At 39.1% G+C, this 18,906-nt stretch overlaps 1 protein-coding gene across 1 annotated transcript in view; it reads left to right on the top strand.

Annotated features, from left to right (window-relative positions):
- The window catches only part of HERC4 (HECT and RLD domain containing E3 ubiquitin protein ligase 4), a 47,319-nt gene extending 29,950 nt beyond the window's left edge, over positions 1 to 17,369 (top strand). Inside the window, exons 17-25 of the mRNA XM_015816656.1 lie at positions 1,600 to 1,698; positions 5,279 to 5,446; positions 5,817 to 5,960; positions 7,757 to 7,923; positions 8,983 to 9,049; positions 11,883 to 11,965; positions 12,973 to 13,156; positions 13,641 to 13,743; positions 16,154 to 17,369. Coding sequence (XP_015672142.1) covers positions 1,600 to 1,698; positions 5,279 to 5,446; positions 5,817 to 5,960; positions 7,757 to 7,923; positions 8,983 to 9,049; positions 11,883 to 11,965; positions 12,973 to 13,156; positions 13,641 to 13,743; positions 16,154 to 16,362 — 1,224 coding nt within the window. The 3' untranslated portion in view covers positions 16,363 to 17,369. The remainder of the gene's footprint in view (positions 1 to 1,599; positions 1,699 to 5,278; positions 5,447 to 5,816; positions 5,961 to 7,756; positions 7,924 to 8,982; positions 9,050 to 11,882; positions 11,966 to 12,972; positions 13,157 to 13,640; positions 13,744 to 16,153) is intronic.
- Positions 17,370 to 18,906: the final 1,537 nt, after the last annotated feature.

The following is an 18,906-nucleotide window of genomic DNA, read 5'->3' as shown; positions in this document are numbered from 1 at the left end:
CCTGAATATGAAAGTACTTTTATACTGTTTATAATGTGAGGGGGGGGGAGTGATATATCTGGGTTGGAAATGTGATAGATTACCTGGATTGTGAGTGTCTCTTGCTCAGAAATGTTTATCTCAAGTTTCTGGTGTATTTCTTGTTTGAGCTGTCAAGCACTAATTGAGATAATATCCAAGGTCAGAACACGGTCTCTTACTTTACACTGAAAGTTACTAAATCTGAGCTTCAAAGTAAATATTTTAGAACTGCAAAACCTTTGCATCATTAAATGACTTTAATCAAAATGCTAGGATCTTGCTAAGGATCTGCCCCTCAAGTCTCTCCATGATCTACTCAGATATGTAGGCTATCCTTGTTTGACTTCACAGTTTCAGTGAGGCAATGCCATCTGTTGTTTCTCCACTTCTTCAGCTCAGCAAAAAGCAGGCTCTGAAATCATCACTGCCATCCCGCTATATATGATTGTATTTTTAGATCAGAAATTCCTCTTTCTTTTTTTCTTCTTCTTCTTTTTTTTGGTATTTCAAGTCTGAAATAGTTTTGGAATTGCTTTGGAGAGTAGCCAAGAGGCAATTTAGAATAAATGGAATAGAAATATTGATTGAGGAATATCCTTCTGCTGTTAATAACTCAAGAAATTGAAAGCTGAGTTTAGTTTTCCCATTAAGAGTGTTATTTGGTCAAAGTCTCTAAGGGTGATTGGAGAGAATATTGGAAATAAATGTTCTAAGTGGCTGATACTTTAAAGCTGGAGATCCTTATTCTTCTGCAGCAAATTGGTTTATTGGCTGACACAGTCTCATTAGGACATGCCTTCCTGTCTCTGCCTCATCCTTTCATTTAATGATTTTCTGCATGCTCAGCACTTTCAGAAGTGAAAACATTAGAATTATTTTAGTATTAAGAGCCCAGAGTGGCCAAAGACCCATAAAGAAGAAGAAACCCAAGAAAGATCAAAGGACACTCCAGCATAGCAGTCTCACAAGGACAGCAATCCTGTTGTCCTTGGGAAGTGGCATAGTGATATACTTGAGGGTTGGATGGGGGACTGGCATGGAGGTGATAACGCTTATCTTAGTCTTTGCTCATTGTTGGCTCATCAGCTCCATTCCCTGTAAGCATAGAACAAATAGACCAAAAGTACTTACTTCTTGGGGTTTGGCACTGTAAGAAAGTGGAAATTTACATGCCCAAACTAACTGTACCTTTTCTTCTTAATTACTGCTGCCTTTTGTGCATTTGTTGTGACTAGGATATCAGCCATGGATTAAATGAGGTAAGTGATTATTTATTAGAGTAACAGTTTAGGGAACCAGACACAATAAAATTAATTTCTTGGCTTTATTCATAGATCTTGAGATTACACCGATAATACCCATTTGGAAATGATCTGGTCAGATCTGGATTGTCAAAGAAGAAACTGCATATAATGAATATATCAATAATAAAGATTGCTCAACTGCATCTGTTGACTTAACACGTTTAAACTTAGCTTCTTCTTGTAGCCAACCTTTATTTCATAAATTAAGCAATGTTTTTTTTTTCAGATTTATTTTCAAGTAATTCTCCCCCCCCCTCCTTTTTTTTTTTTAAAGGTGTCAGATGGACCAGTTACAATTTGCACCTATCCCTTCGTATTTGACGCCCAGGCAAAGACAACACTTTTGCAAACAGATGCAGTCCTGCAGATGCAGGTAAATTAATATGGGCTTTACTATTTTTAAAACGATGTGCAGAGCAAGTATGATTATTCCTTGATTAATTTAACTAAAAAGTGTGTGCTTTGCCTTTACAGAATGTAACTTTTCCTGCATCTTCCTTATTTTGAAAGATGCTTTATAATCCTATTTCTTATAAAAGGGAAACTCTGGGCACTGGGTTTGGCTGAGGGTGGTGCTTGGCCTTGAGTGGCTGCTCTAGCCATCACCTTCAAGAATGGGCAGAGAATATCAGTATAGTCAGAATCAGAGCTAAATATTATTTAATTCAATTGACATAAGTAAATGCATACCCAGTCACGTTCTTCCCTTTCTGGGATAAGGAACATTATACCCAAAAAAGTAAGAAATTATAAGCCAAAGAAATTAAGGGAAGAGAGAAATATTGATACCGTAACTTTAATTTATACTGGCACTATACCCGTCCATGTCTTTCCATCCTTGCAATGTCGTTATTTCTACAGAATCTGTAAACTGCTTTTACACTGCCTTTTTGTATAAACTTTTCACCACTCTTTATGAGGATCTCATCAACTGTGTTCATGATTTTTGAGCCTTGTACTCTTAGCACATTCATTCCTTCTTCTCTTCTTGTATTTCTTTGTAGTTCAGGCCTAACGGATTCTCTCTATCTGACCAAGCAACCTCAAGTGCACATTAATTCATCACTCATTCATTCTTGATCCCATCTTTTTTTGTTCCTTAAAAAGTCAATTTCTGCTGCGTTCCACTTACTTTTATGTGTTCCCCAATATTCTGTTTCGTATACAGAGCTATTTTATGCTTGACAGTCATTCCTGCCTTCCAGCAGATTACGTACTATCCACTATATTTTTTATCAGCATTCATATGTTCTAGTTCGCCATTTATATATAACTTTAGTTGTTCAGTTCATTTTCCTGTCCAGCACAATTATCTCGATCTTTGATACATTAATTTTCAGCTTAAATCCCACTAATTGCTATGCACAATCTCATATTCTTTAAATCATTAAGATTCTTAGCTACCCACATGGATCATCTGCATTAAAACTATAGCTTGTTCAGATTCCCAGCAACACTTCCTAATATCGCTGTAAGCATGTAGAGCAGTGTTTCTCAACCTTGACAATTTTAAGGCATGTGGACTTCAACTCCCAGAATTCCACAGCCAGCAATGCTGGCTGTGGAATTCTGGGAGTTGAAGTCCACATGCCTTAAAATTGTCAAGGTTGAGAAACACTGATGTAGAGTATGTTGAAGTAATCCATTCAGGAGGTGACTAAGGTATGAGTGACTGAAAGCAGTGCTTCCCAGTCCAGAAAGGGGCATAGCTGGTGCACAAAGTTGTGCAAAAGCCTTCCGGATTATGACTACCATCTGCTGCTTGAGTCCAGGAGGACCACAAGTTGCATACTAATTCCATTCCTTGGATGGAAAACTCTTAGACGTCAAATTCCTCAATTTGAGAGTCCTCAAATTCATAGCCACTCAGTTTTTGCCAGGATTGACCTGTTTTCCCCATTGAGCCCTGCATGACCTCTGGACATTGAGGTAGAAAATCACTTGGTCAGTCTGGAGTGGAAATGTAAAGCTAGATATCAACGCTTCATGTTTATGTTAAATAGAAGCAATGGATGAGAAACTAGGACAAGAAGCAACGGATGGAAACTAACCAAAGAGAGAAGCAACCTAGAACTAAGGAGAAACTTCCTGACAGTTAGAACAATTAATCAGTGGAATAACCTGCCTCCTGAAGCGGTGAATGCTCCAACACTGGAAGTTTTTAAGAAGAGACTGGACAGCCATCTGTCCGAAATGGTGTAGGGTTTCCTGCCTGAGCAGGGGGTTGGACTCGATGACCTCCAAGGTCCCTTCCAACTTTATTATTATTATTATTACTAGCTGTACCCGGCCACGCATTGCTGTGGCTCAGACAGGTTAAATGTTTTTACCTGTCACAGGTATGACATCTATATAATAGTAGGTATATATAAACACGCGTGTATTCGCATGCAACGTTGTGTCAAAATTTCAAAGCAATCGGTGAAGAACTTTCGGAGATTTAAGATTTTGAACAAACGAACATTTACATTTTTATTTATATATATAATAATATAGATATAGATATAGATTATAGAATGGGGAGAGTGTTACGCCCAAAGGGATACTGTAGAGAAGGGACTGTGGGCTAGATCCCTCTCACCTAACCCCATGATCATCAACTGGAACCAACTCTGGCTAATCCCACCCTCCCCTCACCACACACACACACACACACACACGTCATCTGATCTTGTTCTTCATTATCACCATTTACCATCCACTCACATATAAATTCCTGGAATTTTATGTACTCATAGCAGCTTAAATGACACCAGTTTGTACCTTCTGTTACACATTTTAAACCATTCCCAATTATATCCATTCATTTATATTCTATATGGATTTATCAGATGAATTCCACAAGAACAGTCCACCTTCATTGAGATCTTTTATATTCTTCCCCTTTCTCTTAGTTTTACTTTGCTAGTTTATCTTAGTTTCACAAATACATAGGTATTTTATTCATTTCTTCATTCATTTTAATTTAGTTTCATTCCTTCATTAATTTATGCCATTTACCATTTTGCATTCCAGTCATAATATCTTGTCATTGCCGATCATGGCTTGAATCACTTGAGTTTCCATGTAATTTTTTTTAAATAAGATATAAAAGATATATACCAGGGTACCAGGCTAACTCCAACACTCTCAAGCTGTTCTGTGCAATCAGGATCTTCAACAACAGAGTATTTTGTAAGTCAATGTCATTGCCTTCATGCCACCAGCTTGGAGAAACATACAATGTACTGAAACACCCTCAATATATAGTGCAGTTTAAATTAAAAAAAACATAAGTTAATGAAATGCAGCCAGGATGGTTTTTCTCACAGTGTTCCTTTAATCACACTGAACATTGCAGTTTGATGGAGACTTAGTCCTTGGGCTTTTGATTGGGTTCTCTTACATCAGGGGTCTTCAAACTTGGCCCTTTTATGACTTGTGGACTTCAACTCCCATAATTCCTCAGCCAGTATGCCTAGCTGAGGAATTCTGGGAGTTGAAGTCCACAAGTCATAAAATGGCCAAGTTTGAAGACCCTTGCGCTAGGACAAAGCTGTCCTTCTCATGCTGTTAGAGAGGGCTTACTTCGGATCCTGTTGGCCAAAGAATTCTGACTGTCGGGATCCAGAAGTCATAAAAGGGCCAAGTTTGAAGATCCCTGTCTTACAATCTGTATTGTTGTCACTGCAGTTGCCAAACAACCTTTCAAACAACATCATCCTTATTGTTGAGCACTGATGAGGTCAGAGCAAGCTTTAGGCAGCAAGAAACTTCTTTGTTAGGAACAATGTGCTTGTCATCTGGGGAGAGAAGATGGAGAAAAGCTTTGCTCTAAGGGGCAAATGCTGGAAGTCACCATTAATATAATTTTACTAACTTATTATGAATTTTCTTAAATGTAAACTCTGTCTTTGTCCCACGTTCACTACTCTTAACTGCTTCTCCTAAGGATTTTACTTGGTTTTTCCCAGATGGCTGTTGACCAGGCTCACAGACAGAATTTCTCATCTATTTTTCTCCCAGTATTTGAATCTGTCAATCCATGTCTGATCTTAATTGTGCGCAGAGAAAATATTGTGGGGGATGCCATGGAAGTTCTAAGGAAAACAAAAAATCTAGATTACAAGAAACCTCTCAAGGTATGTCACGCTGGCATATTTTAAATTCTTGATCCACACATCAGCTTAACAATTGTGATTCTCCCTCCTCTGCTCTTTCCCTTCTAAAGATTCATCTTGGGATGCCGACATCTTGAGCAGAAAAACATTTGGCCCATAAAGGATTTCAGTAGTCTCAGCCATTCAAAAATACTATCACTGTTATTTATTTATTTATTTTTTAAAAAACTGGAGCTTCATTAATGTATCTGAATATCAAAAATTAAGAGCAATGTGAGATCCGTGACAAATTTGCATTTTTAAAAAATATGTATTCCGTTATCCGTGCAACAAATCTGTACTTGAATGTAACAATTATATCTTAGTACGCTAACTTCATTGCCAATGTTAGGTTATTTTTGTAGGTGAGGAAGCTGTTGATGCAGGTGGAGTCCGCAAAGAATTTTTCCTACTTATTATGAGAGAACTGTTAGATCCCAAGTATGGAATGTTTAGATATGATGAAGATTCGAGACTGATCTGGTTCTCAGATAAGGTATGTAATCGGTATGATGGGGGTATTTTTGCTAGTGTGATGGCAGTGAATAGATTTTGGTTTGCTTTGCAAACTGATCTTAAGTGTGGTTTAAAAAAAATACTTTATTCTAATTAGACCAGTGCACATCAATTATTCTCTTGTGCTTCCTGATGGGATTTCTGCATCGGGCTTTGTGCTTGGATGGGTTACCTTCCCACATTTCTAGGTCGGCAGCTATATCTGATTATGTGCTTTCTGGCTGAGGTCTGATATTTGTCACTTCTTGGGGAGAAGAACATTTGCAATGGGTGCAGGAGCAGGATCTATGTTTTGTACTTAGATATGGGACTTCTAAGCTATGATTTGCTTTATTCTAGGAAAACGTGCTGTTTTTCCATTTGCAACGCTAAAATTAATATACAATTAATGGCGTTATATGAAAAGCAATAGCATCCGCAGTGTAATTTGCTCATTACAACAATTGTGGAATAAATAGACCTTTTTTATAAAAAAAAAAAAAAGCAGATAAAGAATAAAAATTGGTACCAGATGAGCTTCTAGAAGGATAATTTTGCAATGGAAGGGCCATGCGACAAAGGTCCTTTTCGCAATCATGATGTGTCCTGCTTCAGAAAATGTCTAAAGCTGAAGAAGAGTCAAGAAGAGAGTATTATGTGGTCACTTCAGCCAGATTGAGTGTGAAAAGGCTGTCTTAAGCAGCTTTAAAGATTGAAATATCTCAATTTGTGCTCAAAAGTGCACAAAGGAAACTATTTCACTCACGTTAGACTAGTGCAGGGGTAGGCAACCTTGGCTCTTTTATGACTCGTGGACTTCAACTCCCAGAATTCCTGAGCCAGCATGGCTCAGCTTGGAAACCTCTCCCTTTCCCCTTAGCAGGGCTGGCTCAGGAATTCTGGGACTTGAAGTCCACGAGTCATAAAAGAGCCAAGGTTGCCTACCCCTGGACTAGTGCATGTGCAGAATTTCTTTCCTCCAGTTTTCTTTGGCAAATCAACAGTTCTCTGGGGCACGTTGAGCTGAAAGAACAGCTGGGTCCTAGTCACCTAGTGAGTTTTCATGGCTGAGAATGGACTTGAGTCTTCCCAGTACTTAACCCCCTACACCAGTGGATTGTATATGGCTCTTGGAAACAATTTACATAGTCCACACAAGTCTCCCCTAGTCTCCCCTTCTTCTATTCCCAGGTAGGCTGCAAAGGACCATCATCTAGAACAGGGGTAGTCAACCTTGCCAAAATATTACAGCATATAAGAAGTTGCAAGACTATATCAGCATAACTGATGAATTGTACAGAGTTGTGTTGACCTCTAAGGATGCCAGATACAATGGGAGCTTTAAATTGCTCATTTGATACTTCGGGGAGAAGGGGATCCCATTTACTCTTTGAAGTTAGCCTCTGATCACGGGGAACAAATATGAAAGCACACACTCCCATCTTCTTTCCTCAATCTACCTCATGTTGTGCCATTTGACTCCTACCCACATAGTGGCCAATACCAGTTTAATTGATATAATATGGGAGGATTGTCAAAGTAGACAATAGTTATTTTTTCTGAGGGAAAAAATCTGGTTAGAAGAATCTTTAATAACATAGATACCAGTCTGAAACAGATAAGATAATTGTTAGTGTTTTGGCTTCCTAAAAGGTTCAAATTTTTCTTGAGGTTTGACATTTATTGAACACACACATTACTTGTAGAACAGATAATATGCATTTCTTCATGGAACGGTGTAACTTAACCTTATTTTGCTTTGCTTTCTGTTGAGTTACTTTTTGTTTGTGTTCACAGACCTTTGAAGACAGTGACTTGTTTCACCTGATTGGTGTTGTTTGCGGACTAGCAATATATAATTTTACTATTGTAGAACTTCACTTTCCATTGGCTTTGTATAAGAAGCTTCTGAATAAGAAACCTTCCCTGGAAGACCTCAAAGAGTTAATGCCTGAAGTTGGCAGGTGAACACAGTTGTAGTTGATATTATAATATAGAAATTAAATTATCTGTGCTTTGGCTTGTTTCATTAGTGAAAAGAATTAAGTTCAGTATTGTTAATCAGAGGGTGACATGTTGCTTACTTTGCTCTGCTTAGATTATTAATACACATTTGTGGTTTAATCAATCTTGATTTAATGTTCTTGGTTAAAAACACGAATAGGATGATGAGAAGTATTTGGTGGCTATTCTAAGAAGTCAGTGCTATCAATTTTTGATTTGAGATCATTTCTTCCCCTTGGACCAGCCTGTTTTCTGGGCTTCATATTTTTTCTGAAATCTGGGTAGAATAAAAAGAGGGTGCTTGTAGGAGTAAGATAGAAGAACTTTGTAAGATAGAAGAAGGTGCTGAATGAAAATACAAAGTCTGGCTGGCATTTTCATTGCTTTTCCCTAGTTTGGAATTACAGTACAACTCAATTAAAATAAATACATTTAAAAAATGAGAAATTTTACTTATACCTATTTAAAAACATATCCTTTAAAACTTTGGAATGAAGGCCTTCAAAATTAAAATAGGCAATGTGACATGGTTTGCCTTAAGATAGTGCTGTCAAGATGAATTTTTGCGTAGTTGAGGAAAATTATTCCATATGTTGGAATGTTAGAAAAAATGAAGGCACATGCTATTAAATGGTGCCTGAAATTAGAATAGATAGTGACCTTGTAGTACTGTAAATGAAATATTTACATATGATTTCAATCTAATTGTCAAAATAGCATGCACTTGTGAGGAACTATCTAAGTTTGCAAAAGGACAAAATATTTTTTTGGGGGTGGAGCATGAAGGGTTGGGAGGAGATCAGAAAAGGTACCATAAGAGCTGAAAATTCTCAAGGAAGAATGAATGCTGGGTAATTGAACTGAGGGGGGGCTCCATTCTGCATTGCAATGTTTTGTGGATGTACGGTACCTCCTTGTTCTCAGTTTTGATAGAAGAATAGCAAAAGCTTTCAAGTTTGCAGAGTCTAACTAAATTCTGCTGTTGCTGAAATGAAAGATTAGAATATTTGATTTTCCAGGAGTATGCAACAATTGCTAGATTATCCAGAAGATGATGTGGAAGATACCTTCTGCCTCAACTTTACAGTAAGCATTATCTGTTAGCACATGTGTCAGTTCATTTCAAAGTGGAATGAATATTAATCTACAAATAGAATACTTTTATTGATCAAGTGTGATTAGACACAAGGAATTTGTCTCTAGTGCAAAAGCTCTCAGTTTACATGCCAAAACAGCAAAGTAATAATATTCATAATAACATATTATATAATAAAAACATAATAGCAAAGGATAATCATAATAATGATACTAATAGAGAAGGTAGTGGAACAGATGAGAAGGATAAAAGTAATACATTGTGTGCACAATTATTAGGCAAGTGAGTATTTTGACCATATCAACATTTTCATGCATATTTTCCACCTCCAAGCTGTAGAAACTTGAATGCTTAGTGGATATAAGCATATCAGGTGAAGTGTGTTTATGTAATGAGGGAGGGTGTGCCCTAAGGAGATCAACACCCTCTATCAAGGTGTGCATAATTATTAGGCAGCTTCTTTTCCTCAGGCAAAATGGGCCAAAAAAGAGATTTAAATCACTCTGAAAAGTTAAAAATTGTAAAAAGTCTTTCAGAGGGATGCTGCACTCTTGAAATTGCTAAGATATTGGGGTGTGATCACAGAACCATCAAACGTTTTGTTGCAAAATTTGGATGAGGGAATTGAAGGGGAACTCATCAAATTTGCAGATGACACCAAACTGACAGGAGTAGCCAACACCCCAGAAGACAAACTCAGGATCCAGAGGGATCTTGGCAGACTTGAACAGTGGGCCCTGTCCAACAAAATGAGTTTCAATGTGGAGAAAAGCAAAATTTTTACATTTAGGCAAGAAAAATCAAAGCGACAAGTACAGATTGGGCCAGATCTAGCTTAGAGACAGTAACTGTGAGAGGGACCTTGGAGTCTTAGTGGACGATCACTTGACTATGAGCCAGCAGTGTGCAGCAGCAACCAAAGAAACTAATACAATCCTGGGTTGTATAAACAGAGGCATAGAATCAAGATCACGCGAAATATTAGTACCGCTTTATAAAACCCTAGTAAGACCACACCTGGAATACTGCAGCCAATTTTGGTCACCATATCACAAAAAAAGATGTTAAGAGTTTGGGAAAAATTCAGAGAAGAGCAACTAAGATGATCAAAGGCCTGGAGACTAAAACATACGAAGAACAGCTGCAGGACTTGGGTTTGGCTAGTCTAAAGAAAAGAAGAAATAGGGGAGACATGTTAGCAGTATTCCAGTATCTGTGGGGCTGCCACAAGGCAGAGGGGGCCAGGTTGTTCACCAAAGCACCAGAGGGCAGGACGAGAAACAATGGTTGGAAACTGATGAAAGAGAGAAGCAACCTGGAATTAAGGAGAAACTTCCTGACAATGAGGACAATCAACCAATGGAATAGCTTACCCCCAGAAATCGTGGGCGCTCCATCACTGGAGATTTTTAAGAAGTCTAGACATTCACCTGTCTGAGACAGTATAGGTTCTCCTGCTTGAGCAGGGGACTGGATTAGAAGACCTCCAAGGTCCCTTCCAGCTCTATTCTATTCTAAATAAGTCAACAGGTTTGCAAGAAACATGTTGAGAAAAAAAGACACACATTGACTGCCAAAGATTTGAGAAGAATCAAATGTGAAGCAAGCAGAACCCATTGTCCTCCAGTGCTGTCATTTTGCAGAACTGCAACCTATCTGGAGTGCACAGACGTACAAGGTGTTCAGTGCTCAGAGACATGGCCAAGGTAAGGAAGGCTGAAACAACCACCACTGAGCAAGACACATTAGTTGAAATGGCAAGACTGGGCCAAGAAATATCTAAAGACAGATTTTTCAAAGGTTCTATGGACTGATGAGAGTGACTCTTGATGGACCAGATGGATGGGCCTGTGGCTGGATCAGTAATGGGCACAGAGCTCCACTTCGACTCAGATGCCAGCAAGATAGAGGTTGGGTGCTGATATGGACTGGTAGTAATAAAGATGAGCTAGTTGGACCTTTTCAGGTTGAAGATGGACTCAAAATCAACTCCCAAACCTACCTGCCAGTTTTTAGAAGACAATTTTCTTCAAGCAGCAATACAGGGAAAAGTCTGCATCTTTCAAAGAAGAGCATGATTTTTATGCAGGACAATGCTCGGTCTCATGCATCGAAGTACTCCACTGCATGGCTAGCCAGTAAAGGCATCAAAGATGAAAGATTAATGACATGGCTCCCTTCTTCACCTGACTTAAACCCTATTGAGAACTTGTGGTTCCTTCTTAAATGGGAGATTTCAGGTGAAAGAAAACAGTACACCTGGGAGGTGTGGCTGCTGCTGCACAAAACGTTGATCGTCAACAGATCAAGAAATCGACAGACTCCACGAATGGAAGGCTTACGGCTGTTATTGAAAAGAAGGGTGGCTATATTGGTCACTGATCTTTGAAATGTCAAAAATGTTTATTTGTACATTTTGAGTTGTTGGTTTATTATTCCTACTTTGACAGATGCAAATAAACGAGTGAGATGGGCAAATTTTCATTTTTCCTTTCGCCACATGATAATTCTGCACACTAATAGTTGCCCAATAATTGTGCACACGTTGGCATTCTCCTAAGAAAGCCAGAACCTCACTTTTACTCTCTTAAACATTCAGGTTTAAGGCTTATTAGCATTTTTGGATTGACCGAGAGCACCGTAATTGTTCAATAATCCTCCAAAATGCAACTTACTTAATCATTCTGCCCACAGTGTATAGCCATATTACATGAGTGTGTATGTTTCTGTCTCTAGTGAAGATTTGATATGATGCTCCTTACAAAACAATGTTGAAATCTTCTGCAGCAAAAGCAGTGAGATACCTTGTTCTCTCCTGAACAGATCACGGTTGAAAACTTTGGTGCCACCGAAGTTAAAGAGCTAATTCCAAATGGCGCTGATATCCCTGTTGTCAAACAGAATAGGTAGGTTTTAATAGTGTACTTCATTTAGCATTTCATCTTTCTACTTTTAATTCAAAAGTAACTAAAAGGAATCAAGTCGCCCACCTACTAGTGATGATCGTATAGCTCTCTCTGGTTTCATAAACTGTGTCTTAATGAAACTGAGAATGAGCACAGGCCCAAGTTTTTCCTTCTGTTCTTAATTTTGGTGCTCTATCTCTGATGTGTATGAAAGCATTAAAGAAGCTAGCGCTATGTTTAGTTAACCTACTTTAACTCAGACATAACAGGATGTTTGGGCTTAATGTATATCATAAATGAAGTTCCAGAGTCAGGAGGAGAAGCAGCACTTTCACAACTTTATCTATCCATGATTTAGCTGTATTAAGCCTTTCTTCTTCTTCTGCCATATCCGTTATCGGATGTTGGCGATCCTGTTTTTATCAGCAGCCGCATGAAAAAGTGCTGCTGAGTTTTGTCCAAACCAATCCCTAAGATTTTGAAGCCACGATGTTCTTCTTCTGCCTGGACCTCGTTTGCCTTCAATCTTTCCCTGGAGGATTAAATGGAGTACGCTGTATTTTTCTGGGTGTCGCATCACGTGTCCGAAATATTCTAATTTTCGTTTTGTAATTGTTTTGATGATTTCCCTTGGCTTTCCCAGGTGGCTTATCACCTCATTTCTGATCTTGTCAACCCAGCTTATACGTAATAGCCGCCTGTAAATCCACATGTCAAAGGCTTCTAGTCTCTTCAGGTGGCCTTCTGTCAGAGACCAACTCTCTACTCCACAGAGCAGGATAGAAAAAATATAGCATCTGACAAGCCTGATTTTCAGTCTTAGGCCTTTGCCTGACTGAATAGTTGGAATATTTTATAGAATATTTTATTGAAGGAAGAAGAAATGTTCCTACTGCCATCTACCTGATTCTTTTACTCTGTAAATTCATGAGTTATAAGAAAAGAATAATTAAATGGATTGTGTACTGAGTATTTCTAAAGGGCTTTTCTTTTTAATCCGATTTTAGGCAAGAGTTTGTGGATGCCTACGTGGACTACATCTTCAATAAATCTGTGGCTTCTCTCTATGATGCATTCCACGAAGGCTTTCACAAAGTGTGTGGCGGTAAAGTTCTTCAGCTGTTTGAGCCCAATGAACTGCAAGCAATGGTGATTGGGAACACAAACTATGATTGGAAAGAACTAGAGAAGGTAGGTGGGTCTACCAGAAATCAGCTGCTGTTCATGAATTAAGCCTTCTGTTTGCCAAGGTTATTTTCTTGTCCCTCTCTATGCTCTTTGGTAACAGAGAACGTTTGTTACGAAAAGAAAAGAATATATTTAATACCTCACTATAGACATTGAGCCTTTATTTATTAAACCAAATAATAATAATACGGTTGGTGGTAAACTTTCAAATAGTGGATTAGAAAATGAAAATTTATGTATGCTGCAGTCCTTTGTATGTTTCCCCAGACATCCCATGATAAATATCACTTAAGTTAGTGGAAGATTATGGCTATAGTTTTTAAACAGCTTATTTAAGCATGCATATTGCACAGTCCCTTACAGTGTCCTAGCCTGCACTTCAATATCTGGTCAACGTAGTCTACCGTTTGCAGTGGAGAAGGAAGAAAGAATCCCAGGGAGAATATTCTTTAATAGTATGATTTGGATTATTTTTCTCTCTCCTTAGAATACTCAGTACAAAGGAGAATATTGGGCAGACCATCCAACAATTAAATCGTTCTGGGAAGTTTTTCATGAGTTATCACTGGAAAAGAAGAAACAGTTTTTGTGTAAGTATCTTCATAAAATGAATACATCTTGACTTAGCTGGGGTCCTGTTTTGCATATAATGCTAAATCTATCCTTCCTCTTCCTTCTTTCCAATGTAAGCAAGAGCCACCCAGAAGTATGAGGTTCCACTTCTAAACTGTCCAGAAGGCAGTTTACCTTCTGCTTACTTTGCTTTTTTAACTGTTTTTAATTGATGGTTGATTTTTTTGTTTTTAATTGTGTACACCAGACATGTCAAACACAAGGCCCGGGGGCCGGATGCGGCCCACGACATGGTTTCATGTGGCCCGCGAAGCCATCCTGGAAACAGTGAGGGAACGGCCCCCGCTGCCTTGGCCCTGGCCCAGGTCAGCCGGGAGCCAATGTACAATTTTGTGGTGGCCATCTATGCTGAAACACATACAGTCTTAGCTCCACAAGGCCGTCTGGAAACAGCAAGGGACTGCCCCCTGGGTGCATGCTGGGGAGGTGTCACCTTTGTGAGGAATGAAGAAATGCACCATCGCCTGGAAGTGGCCAGCAAATGGCCCTTGCCTACTTCACATATCCGGCTTGATGGGCTCCGGGGGAGGGGTTTCAGCAGGCTCTTCCAGTGGACTATGCCTTGGCGCTTGCCCTGATCCCACCTCCTTCTGCCAGAGACCTCAGATCTGTCCCACTCCTGCCCAGGCCCCCACAGGCCCCCTTGACGCGAATGATGTAGAGCTGGCCACGCCCACCCAGTAGGCCACACCTGCTCCAGCCACGCCCACCCAGTAGGCTGTGCCCACCCTGGCCACACCCATCCGGCCCCTCCAAGACAACTGCAATGCTGATGCGGCCCTCAATGAAATTGAGTTTGACACCCCTGGTGTACGCGATCCAAAATCACATGCAAGTGAGATGGGCGGCTGTATAAACTGAATGAATGGAGTTGATTTCTTTGAATGAAAACCATTTCTGCTCTTGAAACGGGAAAATCTCTTTTCCCCTCAGCAGTCCCTGGCACAAGTCATGCAGAAGTAAAGAGTGGGTAATCGTACTATAGAGCTGGATGTCTAGTTATGTATTATTGAGGTCTATCTTATGTTTTATTCAAAGAAGCTTGGGTCAGTGATCAGAGTTTATCATCAAACTATAGTTCAGATCAACCAGAATTCCAGGAATCTTGGAGATAACTTTGGGTAGAAAGGGCTTTTTCCTCACCTCTTCACACTAGAGCAGTGGTTCTCAACCTGTGGGTCAGGACCCCATTTGGGGTCGATCGACCATTTCATGGGTGTCGCCAAGCAAGGCTGTCCACCATTTTTTTTGTCCGCCATTTTTTCCCCCTTTTCCGGCGGGTGCCTTACCTCCCTTGAGCTGGACCAGCTGGTGGTCGGCCTGCTCCGTCTCTGCCGCTTGCCAGCTACGCCTCGGCCGGTGCAGGGGGCGGAACCACGCATGCGCGGCGCTCCCGGGCAGGGAAAGTCCTCGACTTATGACCGGTTGGGTAGTCCTCGACTTACGACCAGTTTAGTCCTCGACTTACGACCGGTTGGGGTCGTGGCATTAAAAAGGTTGAGAACCACTGCACTAGAGCACGGGTATCAAACTCGCAGCGTCGCGACGTATCACGACTTTCTTTGCGTTACGGGAGCTGGAGTAAGCACAGCCTCCGTGTGATGCAACTGGCCCGCGGGCCGGCAGTTTGACACCCCTGCAGTAGAGGAAAAGAGAACATACCAGCCTGAAGCTTACAGCAATATTATGCTGGTAGTACCTATGGGTCTGCCTCACAACGTGAGCCGATGTTTCCTATAAAATGTAGAATGTATTATGGGAAACATAAGTAAATATATTTTTTAAAAAGCTAAGAAGGGGGGTAAAAATACAAGGTGAATATTTCAAACAAATACTTTTTTTCCCTGAAGACTGTAGACTATTTTAAGTTTTCTAGGAATCCTTAGTATTCTCTCATTTTATTAAACATAACTTTGTTGAACATTCCTTTTAATTGACAAACAATGCAACATTCTTTCTTTTTTTTTTTTACTCTTAGGAAAAGTCAAAACATGTTTCCTCCTGAACTGAGAGATGTATTTCTTAGCTTATTTTAGATCTGACACTGAGTTTTGAATATCTGGTCTGTAAGTGTCCGGCGATGGGTGGCAGGCACCATGATAATAAAATCTTCCCTGTGTTTACGCTGATAGAATTCACTCCCTAAACACTATAAATTCTTGAAGGTTTAAATAGCTTGTCTGCAGATTAACTGATTAATATAGATTCCACAAAAGTAAGTAATTCTGTGTTTAGCCCAAAGTACTTTAACATAGTACGTTAAAAAAAAAAAAGCTCTTTACATTGTAGTCCTGTATATTACATAATGGTACTCTGCGATAAACTTTTGATATCTGACTTACATTGTTCCATTTTCTTCTTTTTTAGTGTTTTTGACAGGGAGTGATCGTATTCCTATACTTGGAATGAAGAGTCTTAGTCTTATTATCCAACCAACTGGAGGTGGAGATGGATATCTTCCAGTATCTCATACGTGTTTTAATCTCCTTGATCTTCCAAAATATACCAACAAGGAAATACTCAGATCGAAGTTGATCCAAGCAATCGATCACTGTGAAGGCTTCAATTTAGTATAATGTAAAAACTCGGCACCATCCAATCATTTAATGGGGAACATTTAAGCCAACGCTTAGATCCGCTTTGCAGTGTAAATGAGAGATACCCAAGTGGTGATGATTATAAGCTTGTTCATAAACTATATTCAGTGGTCTGATTCTTTCAACAGGAGCCAAAAATCCTTCTATTAATGATTGTCTTGATGCGAACTGTGGAATTGCATTTTGCCATCTTAACAATAAAAATGCAATGTTGGAATAAACACTAAAGTTTCATAACTAAATTTTAGTATTTCACATATTGCAAAAATGTTGCCGTGCGTGTGAAAGATGTGCTTTTCTTTTCAAATCACTGGAAGTCAAATTAGATTTTAATTTTGTTAAAAGACTTTAAAAAATAAAATAAAATAAGCTCTAGCCATAGAGTATTTATTGCTTTATGGAATTGAGGCTGCTTTGTTAAAGTTAAACAGAAAGAGAAAGCAAGTACAATATCTTTTATCCACATTTGGAGATGGGTTTGGTGAAAAGAGAGTGATGTACCATACCAAGGAAAATTTATATAGCAACCATTTCACCTTGAAACTATTTTTTTTCCAATGAAAGCAATCAAGAGGATGTCAGTGCCATTTTTTTTGACAATTCCTTCACATGTCCATGGAGTTGTGATTTGTTAATTAAAACTATGAAAGAAAAATACCTTTCTTAAAATTTGAGATTTGATTCATGGTAATCCAAATAAAACTGGGATGTTTGGCATAAGTCCAGAATTATCAGCAAATTCTACTTTTTTCTCTTGGGCAGAACTAAGATTTTGTCTTTCTTACTGGAAAGACGGTAATTATTGGAGTAGCTTTAAAATTTTGGTTAAATTATTTACTTTTTTCCAGAGTTTTTTAAGGACTTGAGTCGTCATTGGAGGTGATGACTGAACGGAGCAGGTGGAGTTATTGGGGGGAGGGGTCAAGTTTAATTAAATTCCTGAATGTTTACATGTTATTAATAGTACGTGACTTTCAGCTGTGAAATAAATATTTATTTTTTTTAGATTTATAAACTGCGGTGAAACAATTCAAGCATAAAATAAAAATATTTGAATGAAAATAGATAATGTATACACATGTAAAAGTCTCATTTTTTTAACATTATGGAGAAAATTTGCTTAAGTCGTGGGTCTAAATTATTTTAAGATGAGCATGTGTACAAATTCATTTGAATCCTGTCAGATGTAATTATATATTCAGGTCCGCTGAAATAATGTGTAAAGGTATATCTATTTTGAAATGCCTGGAAGGAATAATGCTCTGCTCAAACAGGAGACCCAATACCATTTCAGACAAATGGTTGTCCAGTTTCCTCTTAAAAACTTCCAGTGTTGGAGCACCCACAACATCTGAAGGCAAGCCATTCCACTGGTTGATTATTCTCACTATCGGGAAATTTCTCCTTAGTTCTAGGTTGGTTCTCTTTGATTAGTTTCCATCCATTTTTTCTTGTTCTGCCTTCAGATGCTTTGGAGAATAGCTCCTCTTTGTGGCAGTCCCTTTGATATTGAAACACTGCTATCATGTCACCCCCTAATCGTTCTTTTATAAAACTTGACATAAACAGTTAAACATGCATATTTATGTTTTATTCTTCATCTTCCTGCTTTACAACAGAAGAACCCCAAACAAGATAGCCTGGTGTGTGATAAAACCAGGTTTATTTGACTATAGCTAAATTTCTTGTGTTATTTTTAAAATCTTGCTATTATAGGACCCAAATGGTAAACTTGGTTTCATTACCAATAGTGTAGCATATAGACCAGGGGTAGGCAACCTTGGCTCTTTTATGACTCGTGGACTTCAACTCCCAGAATTCCTGAGCCAGCATGGAAATCTCTCCCTTTTCCCTCAGCATGGCTGGCTCAGGAATTCTGGGAATTGAAGTCCACGAGTCATAAAAGAGCCAAGGTTGCCTACCCCTGATATAGATAAAAGGAGTGGGGCATCGTTTAATCAGAGAACCAATAAATTGTGGAAAATTAAAAGTTTCATTTAACAATAACTCTGAACAGGTAGTGCAAAATTGTTTCTCTTTGGAGAATCATACAAGTTCTGACTTCAGAGCAGCGGTCCCCAACCTTTTGGGCACCAGGGACCAGTTCTGTGAGGGAAAAAATTCCACAGACTAGGGGGATATGGTTTTGTGTGCTACCTAGATCCCATGTACCCACATTTGCTCACTTGCATGGCCAGTTCCTAACGAGTCATGGACCAGTACTGATCCGCAACCTGGGGGTTGGGGACCCCTGCTTTACAGGATATCACAAGGACTAACAACTGTTTTGTCTGAACTGGTTAGGTCCATGAGTGACCTTTTATATCCATATATTAGTTTTATCTGCTGTGTATTCAGATCAAAGCATATGTATTCTGAGGTCTGGGGGGGGGTGTAGAGGGCATCTGGAAAATGCCTAGGGGTGGTAACCATAGGGAAGTAGAAAAAGGGAAGAAATGGTATTCTATGCTACCTAAAGATCGAGAGAATCTGCAGCCTGCAAATATTTGCAAATCAGTGGCA

The sequence above is a fragment of the Protobothrops mucrosquamatus genome, unplaced genomic scaffold (assembly GCF_001527695.2).
Source record: "Protobothrops mucrosquamatus isolate PMUCROS unplaced genomic scaffold, P.Mucros_1.0 scaffold479, whole genome shotgun sequence".
In the NCBI taxonomy this organism is placed as follows: Eukaryota; Metazoa; Chordata; class Lepidosauria; order Squamata; family Viperidae; genus Protobothrops; species Protobothrops mucrosquamatus.
The sequence above is the reverse complement of the archived record's forward strand: the minus strand, read 5'-3'. Positions and strand labels throughout refer to the sequence as shown.